Raw genomic sequence first — 20,711 nt, forward strand, 5'->3', positions numbered from 1 at the left:
TTTTCTTTTTAGTAATTCTAAGGGGGGAAAATGCAGGTCTCTGTCTTCTGGTTAGCCGACTTGACCTGCAATCTTCATTTACACTGCATGGTGTTGGCTCTACAAGGTACAGTGTTGCCAGCTCACCCTTTCCATGGCATCCTCAGAGTAGGCCAAATAGTAGAGGCATATAGAAACACCTGTCGCAGCCACCGACGGCCGATGCACCTCCAGCAGACGCTGCAGGCCTCCCACCGCGATGAACTCCAGGGCAAATTTCTTGTGGCACAGCAAGGCAGCCAGGTACTGCACGAGGAATGGGGAGAACACAAAAAAAAAAAGCCTCAATGATACGACACCCTGATCCCCGTGACACAGCCTGTCCAATACCGTTTCTGGCTCGCCTTGGCTATGAGTGATGGCGATGCAAGTTAGTCACCAAAACCGAAACTATCGATTGTTCCAAATTTAAATTCATTTGTTCCAAATTCTTAAAAAATTCTGAATACTGAATTTGGAATAGAAGCAACTATCGAATAGCACAGTAGTCGAATGAATGTTCAAAAGTACTGAATATTCGCACAAGCCTAGTTTTCCGAGGTGTTGCTCTAAACATCTGCTCTAAACAGAGGTTGCTTGCTATTTCAGAAATGTGATCGGCCAACTTGGCTAGGCCAGGTATTTTCTGTTGGTGCCCATTTGGACCTGTATCTACTGTGGACGAGCTGGACATATCCGTGTGGTGCTACATAACCTCCGGAGACAAGCCGAGTTCGCCCATACCAAAAAAATCAACATTCAATAAAATCAAGTGGTCTTCAGTTTGCTACTTTTGTCGCTGCATTCAAATGGTTACATTACCTTTAATGTCTCCAAAGAAAGTGCTGCCAAAAAGATCATAAAAACAACCACAGCAGGAATCAGACACTGCTTACTGCAAATCCGGATCTCAAGATCCCATAATGACCGATAAGCAGTGGTCTGCGACAGCAGCAGACAAAAATAAGGGGGGGAAAAAAATTGATCGCCCATGCACCCCGCAAGATGGTAAACCAGCGAAGCTGAAATATGCGGCCCCAGTGTGAGCCACATGTGAATTCTTTCTTTCCTTCCTACCGTCTTGTCCCTGGCTCATACCCGCATATCCAATGCGGGTGTGCGCCACACAAGATTTTATTATCGTTAATCGTGACATAACTCATGAGCATGTGATGCGATTGATGTCATGACCTACCAGTCATGTTAGTCATAACATCATAACGTTTCACCATCGTACCGATGCATTTAAATACAGCTTTTTTTGTCCGTTCTATAGAATTGTGGAATGCTCTGCCTGGTTACGCAATATATTTACCACTCGATGAATGTTTATTGTAGTATAATAATAATCATTAATGTTTAGTGCTCTTTGTTATGCTTATCCATGTATTGTATTTCCCCACTCCTGCGATAGCCCTTCGGGACTGCAGTATGTTTAAATAAATAAATAAACAACATTCGTACCCTTCCATGCCAACTTTGGTACAGTAAAACCTCGGTAATTCGAAGGTCGCCGGACCGCGAAAATTCTTCGAATTAAGCGGATTTTCGAATTAACCGAAATGAATAATAAAAAAAAAAAGAAAACAAGCCAGAACTTGCCGCAAAAAGAAATCACCTTTATTTTCCATGTCCGAGAAAAATTACTCAAAGTAAACACCGATGCGGGATTACTTGGCGCGCTGGTTCGCCGCCCCTAGTGCCATGCTCTCCAGCTGGCTCAAAAAACGTAGCATACAAATATCACCCGCACTGCACTCAACAAAGTTGCGGACGATGTTCACGGAATCGATAACTGCCGCGAAAGCGGGCGTAGTGGTGCTTGACTCCAAAAATTTGGACTTGCTGGATATTCCGGACTTCAAAAATGCACCATCTGGGTTCCCATTGAGTTCATGCGTTTTCGCACCCAATTTTTCGGACGAATTGAGATCCCAAAGTTAGATTTTGCGGACTAAATCGCTCTTTCCGAGCCGCGCTACCCAATCTTGGAAACCGCCATGTTGGATTTTGCACTGGCTTGGATTCCAGTGGCTCGCTGTATAGCCTCCAAGATTAGAACGCGCGCTATCAATCGAGAGCTCGCGCAATCCTCCAGTCTCGGAGGCCATGCCCGCTCTTCCTTGGCTGACAAAACGCCCCGGAGTACTGCACTTTTTCTTTTTTCTTAGTATATGCGCTCAGCACTACTATCGTTGTAACCATTTATTGTGCGATGTTATTTGATTGCGACAGCAATATATGGACACTTCAAGCGGATTTTCGCCGTCGGCGTCGCCGCCCTGAGGATCCATACAAAGTCCAAGGGTGATAAAATCATCGCCGCGCGCCCGCCGTATGTGCGAGTGACAACGCGCGGGGGACGCGCGCTTTCATGGAGAGCGAACGCACGGCAGAGCGTAAACGCGACTCCTTCTCTCGTGCGAAAGGCCGTGGGGGTATGGGAGGGAGGGAGGGGCGGGGGGCGACTTCTACTTTTCTAACAACTGCGTACTTAGCACCGGAGCGGTTTCTCGCGCGCACCGTATCTTGAAAGCGATCTCCAGACGGCTCTGACCTTTCCGTTGAAGCGATAGACCGCACGAGCCTTCGCTCGCTGCGGCGGCCGCACTCGCTCGTGCGCGCTGACACCACGCGTGTTAATTCAGTGAGTTTTTTTTTTTCTCTGAAGTTTCGGTTGCTATTTTGGACGTGGCGTGTACACTGAGCAGGTGTCTCAGAGACCCATGTCTCAGTGATCGGCGCCACCTCCTGTACTTTGGCGAAAGCTAAGTGGTGCGAAGCTCGTTTCTTGGATCTCCATGGCGAACTCCGTTGGCGGAGATCGCCAACGCGGTGACGTTCGTGTCGACTGTACACGGAGACGACGTCATTGCTGCGCAAATCCAGCAAGTCGATCCCCTCCAAGCGTAGTATGAGGTAGGGCATTATTAGAGATTTTTTTTAAGCCGCACTAATAACTTTTTTTTTCGGCCGAACGAGTTTTCCGGACTATTTTTCAGTCCCCACGAGCTCGGAAAATCGGTTGGCGACTGTACGGAGCGCCCTAACCTAACCGCCGCACGTTGCTACTAGCCGGAAACTTCGAATTATCCGAATAGAGCCGCGCGGGCCATTCAAATTATCCGGTAGAATTTGCATTGAGAATGACGGGACCGCTCAAATTCTTCGAATGAACCGAAATTTCGAATTAACCGAGTTCGAATTATCGAGGTTTTACTGTATATACCAAGTGAACGAGACGCGACATTTCAGTATGTTTATTTCCGCTGGAGGGTTTCTGTGGTTGGACCACGAGTGTTTCAGCCTAGGCATATACAGCTTCGCTGTAAAAAGGAGGGAGACAGGGAGGGGTGCCAGACATAGTACCATATTTATTCGATTAAAAGGTGGTTTATTTTGTTTATTTCGCGTGACTGAAAAGTCGCCCCTCACGTTACATTCAGGTAAATACGGTATGGCACACCCGTATACCAGTTAGGTGGGTTGGCGTAAAATTACGTTGTATAATCGCGGTTATTAATACGTTATTTCTATGGGGGTCTTGCCGGGACCAAACCACTTCGTCGTAAAACTGCGGGTCGTCGCATAACCGGGGGACGTATAATCGAGGTTCCACTGTAGTTGCAAATTCGGAATGCGACAACCCTGGAGGATATTTGCTGGTATTAGAATAGGAAACAATGCTCGTCCGCATTTTCACGAGAGACAGGCCAGTAAGTATTGCGGCGAAGCTGGTGTGGCAGGCAGCTACTGTTCTCGATCGCGCACGCCTTTTCTTGTTTATGTGGGATCCAGCAGCCAGAAAACGTATCATACGATCGCAGTTTGGCGGTGTACTGAACGTTAGTGCTAAAAGATGGCATTTTCTGGGAATGTACGAACCGGTAAAAAAGAAGTGTAACTGTACTGGGTCACTTTTTTTTGTTTTCGATCGTATACATTGGCGCCGGGAAACCATACATAACAGGAACGTAATCAATGAGGTTCTACTGCATTCGAATAAATACAGTATTCGTCTCAATCCTTTTGAGCTTGAAGATAGCATTTCCTTCCAGAGAGATACTGCAGAGAGTTATGTCGATTTTCTTCGAGACATCAAAATACTAATGAGTGGAATAAGTACATATGCCTGGAACGATAATCAACATGGAAATGGCAACATATCTTTAAATTCTACTCTTGAAAGTAAGCGGTTAAGCCACAGGAAAGACACGCGCAAGCATCCTCGGTGTGCACTAGAGCAGAGCCCACCTTGAGCGCCTCAAAGGCCAGCCGGACGTCGCGATTCTCCTTGAGGTTGGCATAGTGCAGCAGCAGGTGCAGCGTCTTGGCCTCCAGCACGGCACCCAGCAGTTCCTGGTACTCACCCAGGGGGGTCAGGTACTGAAGGATCAGCCGCTGCTGCATCTCCACCGTCAGGGGGAACACCTGTGTGCACACAGACACACAATTAAAGCAGGAGACAGACCCTTCAATTCCACGTCGGATATAACGTTACAATCAGCGTACCAACAAGTTTTAAACATTTTTTTTTAACAACAATGTGTCACGTTGCATCAAGCAGCACGTACCATACGTACGTCCTTAACGTTGATGTACAGAATTTCATCACGCTGGTTTGATCCACAGTTTAATTATTACATTCCTTACTCTCCGAGGTCATCAAATGTTTCTCTTACAACGTTCGGTCAGATTTGTGTTTGTGCAACTAAGCTAAGTGAAGCATTTCATTCAAGACACTTTGAGCATGGCCTTGTTGGTCATGCTCAAAGTTGTCGGTCAAGCAAGTGTGGTCGTGCACACGCTTGCCCCCTCCACCCCTGAAGGGGGCAATAGGCGGTGTTCAAATCCACGCTTTAGCAATGATTCATTCTGAGTAACAAAAAGAGGTCTAGAAAGTTATGCTAGTGCAAGCTGCAAAGGGGTGGAACTGCTTGCGTAGCCAGAAACACAGTGATCGCACATTTTAGACACCACCACAGACAAGACAGCCCAAGTGACAACATACACACACCAATCCAGCCCCTGGCACTTGCCTGTTGTGAGCCGATCATGAGAGGCTCCAGCTCGGCCCAGCTGCTGTTGGAACACTCGCTGATCAGGGGCGTTGTCTCCGAGGGGCTCTTGTGTGGCGTCCCCTGCTGCTGCAACGCTGTCGCCTGCTGGGGCGTGGACAGTGGGCCATCGGTGGCTGCGCCATTGAGGTGGCAGAAGGGCCGCTCCGGTGGCCGACACACGACTTCCTCGGGGGTCACCTGCCAATACGAGAAGTTTGCAGAGGATAGATAAACTTTAATGGCAAAACTAAGGTGCTAGCGTACAAGCAGACAGCAGCTTTGTTGCAAACGACAATAGGAAAAAAACTAAATGGTTACGAAATGCAGCTCCAGGCCTACTAACCACCTCAGAATAAGGCCTGCTGAATACTCCTAAGGCACAAAAAGAAATGAGCCCTGAGGAGTGAATTCAGAAAGAATCTGGAAGGCCGTTGTGTGGCCTACAACTGCCGGGACATGCCAGGGAGTCGGGACTGCTGGACTGGTTCCCTGTTTCAGTCATCAAGGCACCGACCGTACCACAAACTCTCTTTTTTCTCTTAAGAATTGAACAACGCCCCATTCTTGCAAGCGACTTCAGTGAAACCCCCTCCTCTCTGTTGCATTTTCTCAGCTGCTACATCACATATTCGAGGTCCCGCCCTAAATCCCATTGATTCCCATGTACAGTATAGACCACTTATAACGTAACCGTTTATAGTGCAGAACTGGCTACAATGCGGCCTTTTCTGACTAACGTTTACCCTCCCATAGAACTCCATGTATACGCATACCGCTTATAGTGCAGCCGCGTGAGACGAAATACCAGTTATAATGCGGCTTCTGCGGGAAAATCTCGCCGACAAGGGCGGCAGCGAACACGCGTCTCAAGAAGGTGCGCCCACCGATGGGAGAGGAGATCAATGAGGGCGATGTGGAAGAGGAGCACGAGACGCGGAGCAAACGAACGGAAAAAGAAAATGCGCGCCTAGGTTGTCTAGGCGACGGAGAAACCTCGTGCTCGGCTGCTTATCAGCGGTGTGTTTTGCACTGAACGCGGCTTCAGTTTCGGTGCACCCGTCGCGATGCAGTGTTCCGCAAACTTAGTTTGGATCTACAGTAAAACCTCTTTAATTCGACCTTCATTAATTTGCAAAATAGGTAAATTCGGCCTCTTCCTCTAGTCCCGGTCAGCATATGCATTATTCAGTGCAATCAAACTCTTGTTAATTCGGACTTATTTGGACGCACATCGGTTAATTCGGACTACTTTCGGAGCTCGGTGAGCGAGGAGTGCCGCAAATGTGTGACGCAAAAGAGCAAGAACGGCGCTAGCGTCCAACCGAAACGAAGCGGCGGAGTCCGCATCGCCACAGTGAAATCGTATGTGAATGACAGCAATGCCGGAACGCTTCGAGCCTATTTGTGTCTTTAAAGCCTGTATTCTTGTGTTTACCGCCGCGCATAACACTGCGTTGGCTGCGGGCTTTCGTAACTGGGTAGTCGTCATCCACGATCGCGTTGATAGTGGCCGTGGTTTTCTCCGCAGCGGTTGCGGCGAACAGTACTTTCGTTTTTACTCGGTACGCGCATCGGCCGCATGCCTAAAAAACTGCATAGCCGCCATTGATGATCGCATAGATAGCGACCGCAGTTTCGACTGCAGTTGTTGCAGCGAACGGTAGTTAATTCGTCCAGACTCTGCGCGTGTGTCGGACGCGTGCCTTCAGCACCGCAAAGTTGCTGTTCATAATCACATCGATAGCGGTCACTGTTTTTTCTGCAGCGGTTGCGGCAAACAGTTGTTTCGTTTTGACTCGGTACAAAGCTGTCGAGCTTGAAGAGCACCGGCTACATAGCGATTATGTTTTCACCAGCTCACTGGCGAAAACGTACCGTATTTACTCGAATCTAGGCCGACTCCGATTCTAAGCCGACCCCCCAAAAGTTCGAAGTCAGAAAAAAAAAAAAAAAAAAACTTACCTCGAATGTAGGCCGAACGAAAAAGCGAGGACAGCATTCGCAAAATGAAACAGCATTTATTAAATTTGAACATGCCGAGCTCCTTCTATGTCACCATCGCTGCTAGCCTCGTCGCTATCTTCCTTACTGCCGACATCTTCAAACAGTGCGCTATATTCAGTACCATCCAACGCATTAGAGATGCTGCATTTTTGGAAGGAGTGCACATTGCGACGCACGCAAAAACCATCTCCCGTGGCCCCCTCCAACGACAGACCGATGCCGAAGTTCCGCCCGGCTTGAACGTTTGATGATGCCTCTATGGCTAGCACAACTACCGTATTTACTCGATTGTAATGCGCATCCGTTTTCCGTGAGGAAAAAAAAGTCCTTTACAGTACCGCGCACCTCATGCTTTCAAACAGAAATACAACTTTCTGTCATTTGGAAAAATAGATTTCCTCCTGATGCACTGAAGCTGCGATGAATAAAAAAAAGTCGCAGTTTCGCCCGAAAGGCGATGCATCGAATGCGATAGCAAATTAGTAGACCGCTATTAACAAGCACGGTGTCACGCGTGCACAAGCAAACATGAACACATCTCGCTCATTGACTGCGGAAACGAACTGTCAGAACGCTGGAGACGAAGCGCGCCTTCGTGCTAGCATGCCTCTCGCTTCAACACGGTGAAAACACGGCGCGCGGCGGACTTTACCCGTCACAGATTGCTTTCAAGATGCCAAGGTGATCGTATCGCCGGAGTGGATCATCGCAGATTACGTCCTACTTCGGTCCACTGAAACCGTTCTGCATTGCTTTGCAGGCGAAAATCCTCTCCTGTTTGCGCCAGTCCCGCTCGCAAGTTTCGGATTTTCCGAACGCCCGTGATGCGGCCCGATTTCCGTCCGTCTCCGCACAGATGATCACTTTCCTTTTAAATGCGGCATCATGATGAACTCGGTACTTCATGCTGATAGATAGAGCAGACGCTGAGAACATGAAGACGAGACGGTAGACTATTGCCTAAGCACGTGTACTGCAGCACATGGAGGAAGCTTCCGCATGCTACGGTAGCTAGGCTCGACACGCGTGCGAGGCGGCCATTTTGAAATTCCGACAGATTTAGGGTCGTGTTGAAAGTGCGCGTTAGATTCGAGTAAATACAGTATTCGTTTAGAAAGCGGCACTATAGTGGCATCGCCCATTTGGTGCCATTACGATAACGCCACACTGCGCGCCGATGCTGCACCATACCGAGACTACCGATACGACGCAGGTCAAAATGGCGACGTCGCTCGTGTACTTCACTTAGCTACTGGCGCGGCTAGTAGCGGCTGTGATACTGACTTTTCTAGATGGCGCTAACTATGCACCGTATTTATCAGTTTCAGTTAAAAACTGGCGCGTTTTTTTAAATCCTCGAATCTAAGCCGACCCTAGAGTTTCGTATGTGATTATTTGAAAAAACTATCGGCCTAGATTCGAATAAATACGGTAATCGCGATGTGCACGCGATAGTACAAAGCGTGTCTACATGCTTGGTCTACATGTTTTGCATATGTGCAGGGTTTGAAAATCGTTTTGGTTATAGTGTGGTGCCGCTTATAGTGCAGATATTCGCGACTCCGGCGACTTGCGTTATAAGCAGTCTACACTGCATTATGTTCCCCTTTGAAACACTGCCATTCTGTTATGTTCATGCACATTACGCTGCGTTTGAACGTGGGAGTTTGTGCAGGAGTTTCAGTTGCCATTCTGCACATGGTGTGTGCACAAGCGTGTGTCTCAGACACGTTGTTGCACCTTTGTCTGTGTTTGTGCGGCTTCACACTTGTGTGCTCGGTGCCTTCACGACAGCCAAGTCGTGCGAAGAAACATGGCTCTTTTCTTAGATCTCCATGGCAATCTCTGTTGGCGGAGATCGCTAACGTAGTGACATTCTTGTTAAGGGGGGACGTGGCTTTGAAAATCAACTTCCTGATTTCTTCATGAATTTTGATGAAAATTGGCACAAATGTTTAGAATGTCTCCCTGACACTTCCATAAAAGTTTCAGAACATTTTATTGAGCAGAATTTTTCTCTCTTGAACTTTCTGGAGGGCCTAGGGGGCTTAAAAAACATGATGGAAGGCTCGTTGAGTATTGACTGCATAGCTCAATGCGTGCTGAAGGTCGTGACAGTCTTACTTTTTTTTTTTCGCAACACAAATTTTTTAGATAGTCATTTTTCAAGTTACCTTCGCACCAAGCACACTTTCGGGGTGAACGAATAGCCATGCCATAAATTTATAAAAAGTCAAGATGAAAATGAGAGACTGTCTCGACCTGCACTGTAGTCCAAGGAACGTGACAAAAAAAACAGAATCAAAATAGGCTAAACGGTAACGAAGAAATCAGCTCCAGAAACTGAGCAGAAAGGCGAAAAAACAGTTTTGAGAAAACGGCTCTCAAAGTTGCACCTTCTCTTCAGTTCTCTAAAACGCACCAAAGTTGTAATCTTTGATGTGTTTTGTGACGTGAGGCTTTTTGGACATGTGGCCTCTGGTCTGCTGAGCCTTCGTTCTGCCTTTTTCATGTTTGTATGGCATTCTTTACTGCTGCTCTACAAAGAGCATGGTGCCTGGGTTTCAAACCAAGTGAGGTGCAGAACTATGTGGGCATAAATATACAGTAGTTCTAGCGTTGTATCTGCAGACTGCCTCATTGATAGCAGCCTCTAGTGCAGTCAGTGAGGCATTGTTTTCTTTTGGTAGAATCGACCATGTTACTGAATGAAGGCTCTCAGCAGGCTTCTGAATCATCTTCCATTGACAATGGCTATGGAGGTTAGGAGAGCCACTGAGAGATAGGCAGCAATGCAGCTGCTAGGTGCTTTCCAGCCTGTACTTTTGTATCATGCCTCACTTCTGCAGCCAGGTGTCTGTGCCAGCCCAAGTGAATAGAGCTCATGATGAGGTTCTCTTTAGGAATTAAAGGGGTGGTATGATAGGTATTGTTACGAGATATCGTGGCATTACGATAATAGAGTCGGCGCGCGATGTGCCAAGTCGCGGGTCCGAGGTGCCGATGTGCGAAATGCCTCGTCGCGGGTCCGCGGAATAGACGCTCGACGAGCTTAGTCGCGCAGTCCGAGGTGCCGATGCGCGAAATGCCTGGTCGCGGGTCCAAACGCTCGGTAATCTCAATCGCGCAGTCCGAGGTGCCGACGCGCGAAATGCCTAGCCGCAGGTCCGAGGAATAGACGCTCGAGGTGTCGACACTCGATGAGCGATGTGCCGACACGCGAATTGCCTAGCCGCGGGCTCGAGGAGTCGACGCTCGAGGTGCCGACGCGCGAAGTGCCTAGCCGCGGGTCCGAGGAGTCGACACTCGATGAGCGATGTGCCGACGCGCGAAATGCCTAGCCGCGGACTCGACGAGTCGATGCTCGATTAGCTTAGTCACACAGTCCGAGGTGCCGACGCGCGAAATGCTTAGGCAAGGATCCGAGAAGTTCGCGCGCGATGCGCTTCATCGCCGAGTCGGAGACGCCTACGCGCGAAAGGCTTAGCCGCGTGTCCGAGCATTCCGTGCCAGAAGCTCGGTCGCGAAGTCTGCGTCACCGATGCTCGGAATGCTTAGCCGCGGGTCTGAGACGTCCACAAAAAGCGGAATCGGCCACGCTACTGCGATGTCCGCGTAGCGCCCGCTTTAACACTCGTCTAGATTATGGAAACTGTCCGGAGCTCGCGAGGAGACCGCAACAAGCGGAGCAGACGACGCCATCACGGAGCGAGCACCGGACCAATGGCGAACCGCGCTGGAGTCACGTGGCGGGCGCGGCCAATCGGTGGCTCCGGCACGACCTTCAATCATTTGCTTTTTGTGTGCTTGTTTCTGTATGGAGGAGATAGCTGAAGCGGCTGATTTGAAGACGGAGAAATGCGCTTTCCAACGAGACCAAGATGGCGGCGCTCGGCTGCGACGTTCCGGAGATATCGTGGCTTGAAAAACGCCGTTTTTTCGCGATTTCCGCGCAATTTTTCGGCACCTTGGCTGATATAACAATTTTTTTAGAGCACTTCTACTTGGTTTTCAGTGATGATATTTCGGAATCAGATAGAATAAGAGTTACAGAAACTGAAAATGTGATTTTCAAAAAATCGATCTTTTAGCCATTTTTCGCGATGCGAAAGCCGCGTCCCCCCTTAACTGTATATGGAGACGACGTCAGTCTTGCGCAAATCCAACCAAAACTGATCGCCTCCAGATGCAATATGAGGCAGGACATTATTAGAGATATTTTTTTTAAGCTGCTCTAAGCCTAATAAATTTTACTTTTCTTTCTGAACTAATTTTTCGAACTATTTTTCGGTCTTCGCAAGGTCCGGAAGATCGGTTGGCAACTGTATTATGGTAAAAAAAAATTCAAATACGGTCACTGACTGCTTTTTCAGACTAGCGGAACTATTTCGACTTCCCTGTGCCTCCGCTACTACCACTAGCGCTAGAATAATAATAACTAAAATTTCTGATGTCATGTAAATTGATGTCGACTCACGCGAAGATGCAAATTTAGTTGCCAAATCCCAACGAAATGGCGCTCATGACAAGCTGTCGCAGCAATCTCACCATGAACATGTTTGCACTTGTCGACTTTATCAGCAATTGAGCGTGAAATCGGACGCACAGGCTAGAATGACTGCTGTAGTAGTAGACCACAGATCCACAACGATCCCCTCCACGTCAGAAAAGTCTGCTGGCAGGAAAACTTGGCAATAACAACTTGAAATAACATACTGGAGGCGGGTAGGTGTAGCGAGACGGCTCTGTGACTGGAGCTGCTTGAATTCAATTGTGGGAAACATTTCAAAGTGAGAAAATGAAACAAAATTTTCATAACAATCGCTGAGCTCTTATGCGAGTCTATACAGCGCAAGTCCCAATAAATGCAACCAGCCTAGTGTCGGGAGAAAAGAGTTGACGGATGGCAAGGACTGTGCACTCGCCTGTGCAAGCTCCCAGAGTCGTCGAAGCATGGCCGGCACCAGGCGGGCATTGGCCTCCCGGTAGTTGGCCGCAATGTCCTGCACCTCCATGGCGGCCGCCAGCAGGCCTGTGGCGTACGCATGCAGTAGCGGGGGCGTGCTCTCCGACTCGGCCCACTGGAGAAGCCGGCTCACCAGCCCTTCCGTGTCCTGCAAGGACGTGTCAACCGGAAAGTCCAGAATGACTACACAACCCTGTAGATAGGCTAGGCACTGGGTTCATACATAGCAGTTCTTGGAAATCTTGGGAATCCTTTCACACGGCATTGTGTTCCCTCTCTATAATGACTAAACCACCCCCTCCCTTTCCCCCTCCTCCACTTTCTTTTAAACATTGAGTTCCCTCAGCCTATTCTGCACACTAGCTTCATCTCTTCCTCCTCCCCTATCGAGGACAGTGAGCTAGGCATACATAAAAAAAAAAAAAATGCTTAACTTGCACTGGAGGCGCAATGCTAAAGAGACAGCGGAGCTGATGGGCACCTAGCTAGTCCTGGCTTTTGGGCTAGGCAAAGCCCTACGAAGTCATCCCCAGCATTTTCCGGAATTTATTGAGTATTCATCGATTATCGATTAGCTATTGATTGTCTATCGATTGGCTATCGCAAGGTATTGGTCACATATTTGGGCTACGCTAAGCACTACCAAGTCATCCCCATAATTTCCCGGAATTTATTGATTATTTGTCGATTATCGATTAGCTATTGATTGGCCATCGCAAGGACTTGGCCACGGCCACGTATTTGGGCTAGGCTGAGCACTACCAAGTCATCCCCAGCATTTCCCAGAATTTATTGATCGATTATCTATTAGCTATTGATTGGCCATCGATGACTGACTAAGCCTAAGTAGTCCCAACCATGCTTAGCTAGACTTAGCCAGGCTCAGCTTCGCTAGTTCACATGGGTATGTGCCATTGCGCTTGGACCCTTTCTGCACTACCGCCAGGATTGGCTCACATTTTCTGTTCGCAGTTGACACATTGCGCCCGGCTTAAACAGCTCTGCTGTTAAAAGACTACTAAGAAAAGCAGTTGCTGCCCAGAGGAAAGCAACTTTACGGAAACATTTCCCTTGTTGAAATGTTGGCTCCAGCAACAGTTAATCGCATGAAATTTAATGACGTGGGATACGGCAAATTGCATTATGTTTCCGCGGTGCTGCAGAGAAAAAAAAAAAAACATTCAGAGCCATTTCACTAATGTGAATATTGCAATAGTGAGTTTATATATTATCATTATACACTATACTGAGCGTCTTCGGCATGTTAGTCAAAGAGCAAGGACACCGGCGTCTTATTTTCGCCCGGCGCGATGGCCAAGTAGTGCGTTTGCTGAGCCAAGTCTGCCCCATCGTCATAGACTACAGGGGTTCTCAAGTACGTTCATCCCAGGGAACCCTGCTAAGCTCCATAAAGTGCCAAGGACCCCCCCCCCCCCCCCCCCCGATTTAACCGAATGTCGAATTATCGAGGGTATCAAGAAAACAAACAAGTGCTGCACTATGTCAACACGCTTTTATTTACTCAATGAATCGTCAAATCTTGTTTCTATTTAGCACAAGACCAGTGCGGAAGCTGAAATTCTCTTTATCTCATGACTGATTGGCGCTAGCAGTGGCGAAGGCCTCACGACATCCTTCGCGGCGCGCATTTTCATCTGAGATGCGCTTTGCACCAACGGGCGCACATCCCGATTATTTTTTCGCCACTCAGCTGCTCGCCAACAAATTGTCCGTCCATCGCGATGTAGCCGGTGCTTTTTATCTTCGACAGCTTTGCACTGAGTAAAAGCAAAACTACTGCTTGCCGCAACCGCTGTCGACGAAAACGCGGCCGCTATCGACGCAATCATGGACGGTGATCTTGCGGTTCAGAAGGCAGGCGGCTGACGCACCCACCAAGTCAAAACGAAACTACCGTTCGCTGCAAGAAGTGTGGACGAAACCGCGGCCGCTATCGACGCGATCATGGACGGCCACATTACGGTTCAGACGGCAGGCGGCTGACACACGCACCAAGTCAAAACGAAACTACCTTTCGCTGCAAGAAGTGCGGACGAAACTGCAGTCGCTATCGACGCTGCCATGGGAGGCGACTACGCAGTTGTGAAGGCACGCAGCCGACGCGCGCATCGAGTGAAAACGAAACTAATTATTTGCCGCAACTACTGCGGACGAAACTGCGGTGGTTATCGACGCGATCAGAGATAGCGACTACGCACTTACGGAGGCACGCGGCTAGCCGCCAACGCGGTGTTACGCGCGGCGATAAACGCAAGAATAAAGGCTTTAAAGGCACAATTAGGCACGAAGCGCTTTGGCGTTGCTGTCAGTCACGTGCCGCGTACGATTGCCGCTGCGGACAACGGTGCAAGCTGAGGACCACGGCGATGCGGACTGCGCCGCTTCGTTTCGGTTGGACGCTACGCTGTTCTTGCTCTTCTGCGGCGGGCATTTGCGGTGCTCCGCGTTTTTTTTTTTTTTAATTTTTCCTCCAACGTATAGGTCAGTGCGCACGCTATCGGCACCTACCCTATCTACAAATAGGAGAAAGGCGCATGGTGGTAAGTTACGGCCTCCGAGATTCAAGTGCGAAAACTTAGGCGCGCTGCCCGTTCTCAGAGGTTGGGTGGCTACAAGCTGCTTGCGTATTTATTGCGCAGTTCGCGCGTTGCTGTTACGCACTGTGATGTGCTTTTTGACACTCGGGCATGGGTAATGGAGGTTCTTTGGATCAAGCGCACCTCGTGTTCGCGGTTTTAGACACTTGTTGAGAGCGGGACCAGGGAAAATTTATCAGTGGCTCGCGGAACCCCGAGCAGGGATCTGCGGAACCCACTTTGAGAACCCATGGACTAGCGTATAAGCCACAGCATTCATAGCCGCGGCACACTGCACGGCAGCATCAGCATCCTGACGTCAGGATCCTGGAAGATGTGGCTAAATGAGCGTCCGTCCCATAGCGAGTTCAAAGGGCAACTGCTGATACAGTCGAGTCCCACTACAACGAAATTCCCTGGTCACGCGAAAAATTTCGTTGTGGCGGAACATCATTGACGCAATGTTGGCATGTATATACGTACGTACGCCAAATAGAAAAGTCGCGAACGAAACCAAAACCATCGTCCAGGAAATCTTCGCGATGGTGTGGGGGCAAAGGTTGAGACGTACCGAAGGCAGTCGATAAAGTGTCAACTTCTCGAGAGAATGCATTTTGCACCGCTGTTACAGCATTTTTCTTACATTGCCGGCTGATCGCGAAACACTCATATTGCAGCACATGCCCTGCCGCAATGAAGCGGTTGGAATTATTACAATTTCACTGCATATTTACGACAAAGTGGGCAAGCTTGGCAAGCTTGGCTTACCAGAAGTTTTATTTTCAAAAGTCAGTCAGCCTGGATTTCTTAACGCTTCACGGCAAGCAAAGGCGTTAAGTGAGTCTCACAGTCTGTTAAAAGAGCTATCGCAATGCCATTGTCGTGGGTTCTGATAACTTTTCTGATGAGGTGAAAAGGATCCATTACTTTCAAAGCAGTTGCCGGAGTCGGTGTGTCTAGCGGATTGTCATTTTTCCCAGACGACGAGACGTTAGCACCTTGTTGACAACAGTGGCTGCGGCGCGGCCGCTATATTGAAAGCAATCTGCGACGTGCATCAAGTGAGCGCACGCGGGCCTCATCTTCAAAGCCATCTGCGATATGGGCAAAGTGCAACTAGTGCCAGTAGAGGTGTGTGCTGTGCTTTTGACGTTTAGTTCGCGGTGAACCGAGAGACGGCACGGAGGTCAATTCGCTCGCTGCTATTCCGCGCCTTCTCACTCCAACGTGATGACACCGAGGTTCCACGGTCATCGAGCGAGATGTGTTCATGTTTACCTGTGCGCGCGTGACACCGTGCTCGGTAATTTAGTTAGCGAATGTTTAAATGTTTATACGGCCAATAAAACTACTACCCTTAGTTCGCATAGCTATCTACTCATCTGCTATCGCAATCGATGCTTTGCCTTTCGGGCGAAACTGCGAGATTTTTTCCTTCTGCTTTCTGCCTCGGTGATCATACGTGCCTTCTCTTCGAGAGAGAGAAATGCTTCATCGTTGGCGTAGCCATTTCGACCGGACACAGACCACAGAAAACGGAAGCGATTGCGGTGATCCCCTGCAGTCTCGCACAGGCGCGTGATGACCACGCATGGCTATGGATTGCAGTGGCTTAAATCGGTACTTTGAATTTGATTTTGTTTGCGAAAACCTCGTTCAAGCGGACATACAATCGTTACAGATTTGGAAAGGCCTTCTAATTTGACTACTCGGCAGTTCGAATTTCAATTCAGTCCCAGTTTCGTTCCCGAAAAGTTCGTTGAAGCGGAAATACCGAATAAAATGCCTTCGTTGTGAAGGGTCTTTTTTTATACAGTGTAGACCGCTTATAACGTAAGTCGCCGGAGTCGCGAATAACTGCACTATAAGCGGTACCGAACTATAACCAAAGCAACAATTTTCAAGGCCCGCACATATGGAAAACATGTGCACCGAGCCGCCATGTGTATGCGACAGTCGAGGAATGCGGCTAGAATGTTTGCATTCAATTTACAGTCGAATCTCGATAATTCGAATCAAATCACGCGGCGGCGCCTCCGACCGGCATTGCTCCGGCACCACCACAGAGTAAAAGCTTAGGAGACCCTCCCTCAATGTCGCGCGCGAAGAAAACAATAAAATAAAGTAAGAAAGCGGGAATTTCACCCTCTCTCAAATGGCAAGGTCGCCGATTCTGCGTTGCGCTGGAACATACGCGTACGTGCTGGCGTCTCAGCCACGCGTAGAAAATGGCAGTGAACCCTTCTTTCTCCTTTATGCTTCCTCTACTTTCTAGTCACGTGCTGACCTTGCACGCTGCGGCTACGGCGCAGAGGGAAGCAGCGGCGCTGTCCCAGGCCGGCCAACGAAACTGCCCATGCCTGCAAATGCCCGCTTCCCGATAACGGCAGAAAACGAAACTTTGGGAAGCTAGCGCCGGGCCGGCTGGAGCGGCCCGGCGGCGGCGTGCGCGCACGGTGACAGTCGAAAGTGAGGGAGCTACGAGGGAGGGCGAGGGGAGCCACCGAAGCGGCGGAGTTGCCGAGGCGAAATCCGCTTCCATGCCGCCCTCCTCCCTCACATTCGACGATCTCCGCGTGCGCCTTTCGCCGTGCTGTTCCAGCGCCGCCCGCTCCCTGAAGTTTCGTTTACTGCCGTTATCGTGAAGCGAACGCGACAGAACACCCATACAAACTTGTTTCGCGGCCCTCGCTGGCTATGCGCGCCGTGATATTTCACGACTCGCACTCAAGATTCTGGTTTCAGCCTCACTGGCTGTTCGTTCGCACCACGTGCCCTTCTCCTCCACTTCGTCTCTCATTCTTCCTCGAGCACTCCTTGGGGCGCCCGTTTGAGGGGAGCGGCCGTCTCCGCTGACTTAAGTACTCCCAGGCAGCCTCACTGTAACCGGTATTTCGTTTCCCGCAACTGCACTATAAGCGATACGTGTATACAGTAGCCGACCGATTTTCCGGACTTTGCCGGGACTGAAAAATAGTCCGAAAAATCGAGCAGTCCGAAACCCCCACCCATCCCCAAGAGAAAAAAATTATGAGGCCGGCTTAAGAAAAATGTTGTAGTTTCGCCCAAAAGGCGGAGCATCGATTGCGATAGCAAATTAATAGACACCGATATGAAGTAAGGAGGTTAGTTTTATCGGCCGTATAAAGTTTTAAATATGCACTTACTAACTAAATAAGCACGGTGTCAAGCGCGCACAGGTTACATGAACACATCTCACTCGATGACCGCAGACAAATTGACCTTCACGCTGTCTATTCTCTCGCTTCAACGCGAACGTCGAAAAAAAAAAAAAAACGGCCATACGAAGCTGCTGGCACAAGGCGCATGCCCTTTGTACCCATCGCAGATCGCGGGCGCACACTTTGGCCACATAGCAGATCGCTTTCAAGATACTGGTGCCTGCGCGGCAGCTCTGTCGGCAGCAGCCGCAAGAGCTGAATGCAACTCCCCACCGTCTCCGCCGCCTTCTCCCCGTGCCCCGCGAGCGAACGAAGTCCGTCCCTCCATCCCCGCACACATGATCACTTTCCTTTTAAATGCGGCATCATGATGAACTCGGTACTTCATGCTGATAGAGGAAACACAGAGAACGTGAAGACAGACGGTAGACTATTGCCTAAGCACTTGTACATGGAGGAAGCTATGGTAGCTAGGCTCGACGCGCGTGCGAGGCGGCCATTTTGAAATGCCGACGGCTATATGGTAATGCAGATTTAGGGTCGTACTCGATTCTAACGCGCACGCAATTTTTGGACCTGTTTTATCGGAAAAAAAATTGAGCGTTAGATTCGAGTAAATACGGTATTTGTGGCTTGAGGGGAGCGTTTGCCGTCTATATTGACTGCCGAACTTCCAGGCAGCCGCACTGTAACCGGTATTTCGTGTCCCGCAATTGCACTATAAGCAATATGCGTATACATAGAGTGCTATGGGAAAATTAACGGGAGTCTGAAAAGACTGTATCATATCCGATCCTGCACTATAAGCGGTTACATTATAAGTGGTCTACACTGTACATGCTTTTCACAGGGTTTGGCACTCATTTGCCACAGTAGGTAAAAACTCCCGTATCCCTGTATCTGATATGCCATCAAGCAATACTGTTCTTTGTCACCACCATGCTTAGCTGTGCACGGGCAGCGGCTCCCCATCACACTTCTTCACTGACCTCTCTCTACTGCAGCACCACGCGCAGGTAGAAGCAGCTTGGCGTGGCCTCCGAGATCTCCCCACCGCAATCTTTCAGGCCAAGCTTAGCTATGTGTGAAAGATCAGTGCATTTACTTCTTTCGCTGTGGCCCGCTGCACAGGCACGCACAGCTGGGCGTGGCCTATGAGATGTGTGCAGTACAATCTCCAAAGTTACACTCAGGCCCCACCATGCGATGCAGCTATAGATTAGTGCGCTCACTTCTCTCTTCCAGCAGCGCACCGCACAGGCTGACAGGCAGGTGTGTGCTCCAAGATAGCATTGGCACTGGTGCATCCTAGGAAGCCACGAGCTGGCTGAGTCAAGCTGCAGCAGTGAGGTTAACTTGCCCCCTCAATCACACAGTGTTTTGTACCATGTGCTGCTCAACCACTACGAGCCAAGTGGAAAGCGAAAGACCATCACATTGGAACAGAAGGCATTTATCTAAAGGCTATTGTGTGAGGTGCTAAGAAGTGATGTACTGCCCATGCAGAAGATTCTTTTGTTGTTTTATTAAAATTACATTGCACACGTGGCCATGTAACGGTTCCGTGGTCCAGAAAGCCATCTTCCAATTTCCATTTAACAATTGTGCACCCCTTCGGGCGTACATTGAAGTAAATGCCAATAACAGATACGAGAAAGTAGTTTCGGCTCCCCCTTGAACTTCATTATAACGAGGTTCGGGTTTACGTGAGAAAGCTGAGATGTGAGCATGCTATGCATCACCTTAACATATTAAAAAAAATATATTTTTCGCCTGCATGCACAAACCTCAAATAGGATTATCCTTTAGATATGCTGCTGCAATTCATTTTCTCGTTCCCTTGATTTTTGTTGTTTATTAACACCACCAAATTCTTGCATCCCTTGAATGAAATTCATTCATTGGCAGAGTCCTTGTTCCCTTTCCATTGTCCCTGTTTAACGTTGCGCTGACCGAACACTAAACCATTAAGGGCCACACTACAACGAGTGGCATAAGACGTTACTAAGCTGCGGCATAACAAGATACTCTAGCTGTGACATCTTTGTGGCAAGGCAATGCGACTTCCACTTTTACATTTGTGGCTAACACAATCTTGTTAACTGCACTGTCACAGGCAACAGAACTAAAATGAGTGCGTGCTGTTGCAAGAGTTCAGCTGTTGTACTCTGAAATGCTCATGTAAAGAAAATATAGGAGGCAGTCAACGGTAGAGTTGCCAACCATCCCGAATTCAGCAGGACAGTCCCAACTTTTGAGTAAATGTCCAGAGTTCCAACTTGACCCAGTGAGACTTTTTCTACTGAATAACAATCAATAAGCGAGATGGCATTTTTATAATGCTTAACAGCTCAGTTGCAGATTCCTCTCTTGTCTTTTGCTGTATTATCATAAACATGAAGGCAGTTTCATTTTGGTCATGGTTAAAGATCTGTTGTAGGACCTAACCATTCACAGCACCTTTATCTCTATTTGTAGCTGTGTTAGCCAGGAAACTACTGCACCTTTGTCGTAAATTTCAACATGGTAGGACTAAAAAATTTGCACTGTTGGATGCACAGACTGGTGGCTCCTGGCACTGACAGCATCAATTGTTGCCAGCACACCCCCTTTTAACATTGTTCACTCAAGAGTTGGCAACCCTAGTCGACGGTGAATTCAAGAAGAGTAGTAATGCAATTTTGTTAAAGGTACCTGGAACACGACGGATGTCTCCAGTCCCGGCAGGATGTCCAGGAGAAGACGACAGGCAATGGTGCTCAGGTTGCCGCCCTCACGGCTGAGCACATAGTTGTTCACCAACTGCGGGAGTAACGTGGGTATAAACACAGAAAGGAACGCACAAACACATTTGTGGCCCCCAGGAGTGCCCTGAGTGCCACTG

At 48.9% G+C, this 20,711-nt stretch overlaps 1 protein-coding gene across 7 annotated transcripts in view; it reads right to left on the reverse strand.

Moving 5' to 3' along the window:
- The window catches only part of LOC119466332 (DDB1- and CUL4-associated factor 1), a 98,335-nt gene that overhangs the window by 66,541 nt on the left and 11,083 nt on the right, over window positions 1-20,711 (reverse strand). For all 7 annotated transcript variants that reach the window (XM_049657788.1, XM_037726838.2, XM_049657789.1 and 4 more), the window contains exons 5-9: window positions 20,522-20,629; window positions 12,008-12,196; window positions 5,058-5,276; window positions 4,273-4,449; window positions 127-285 (exon numbers count right to left, since the gene is read on the reverse strand). In XM_049657788.1, the coding sequence (XP_049513745.1) occupies window positions 127-285; window positions 4,273-4,449; window positions 5,058-5,276; window positions 12,008-12,196; window positions 20,522-20,629 (852 nt within the window). The remainder of the gene's footprint in view (window positions 1-126; window positions 286-4,272; window positions 4,450-5,057; window positions 5,277-12,007; window positions 12,197-20,521; window positions 20,630-20,711) is intronic.

The sequence above is a fragment of the Dermacentor silvarum genome, chromosome 10 (genome assembly GCF_013339745.2).
Source record: "Dermacentor silvarum isolate Dsil-2018 chromosome 10, BIME_Dsil_1.4, whole genome shotgun sequence".
Lineage (NCBI taxonomy): Eukaryota > Metazoa > Arthropoda > Arachnida > Ixodida > Ixodidae > Dermacentor > Dermacentor silvarum.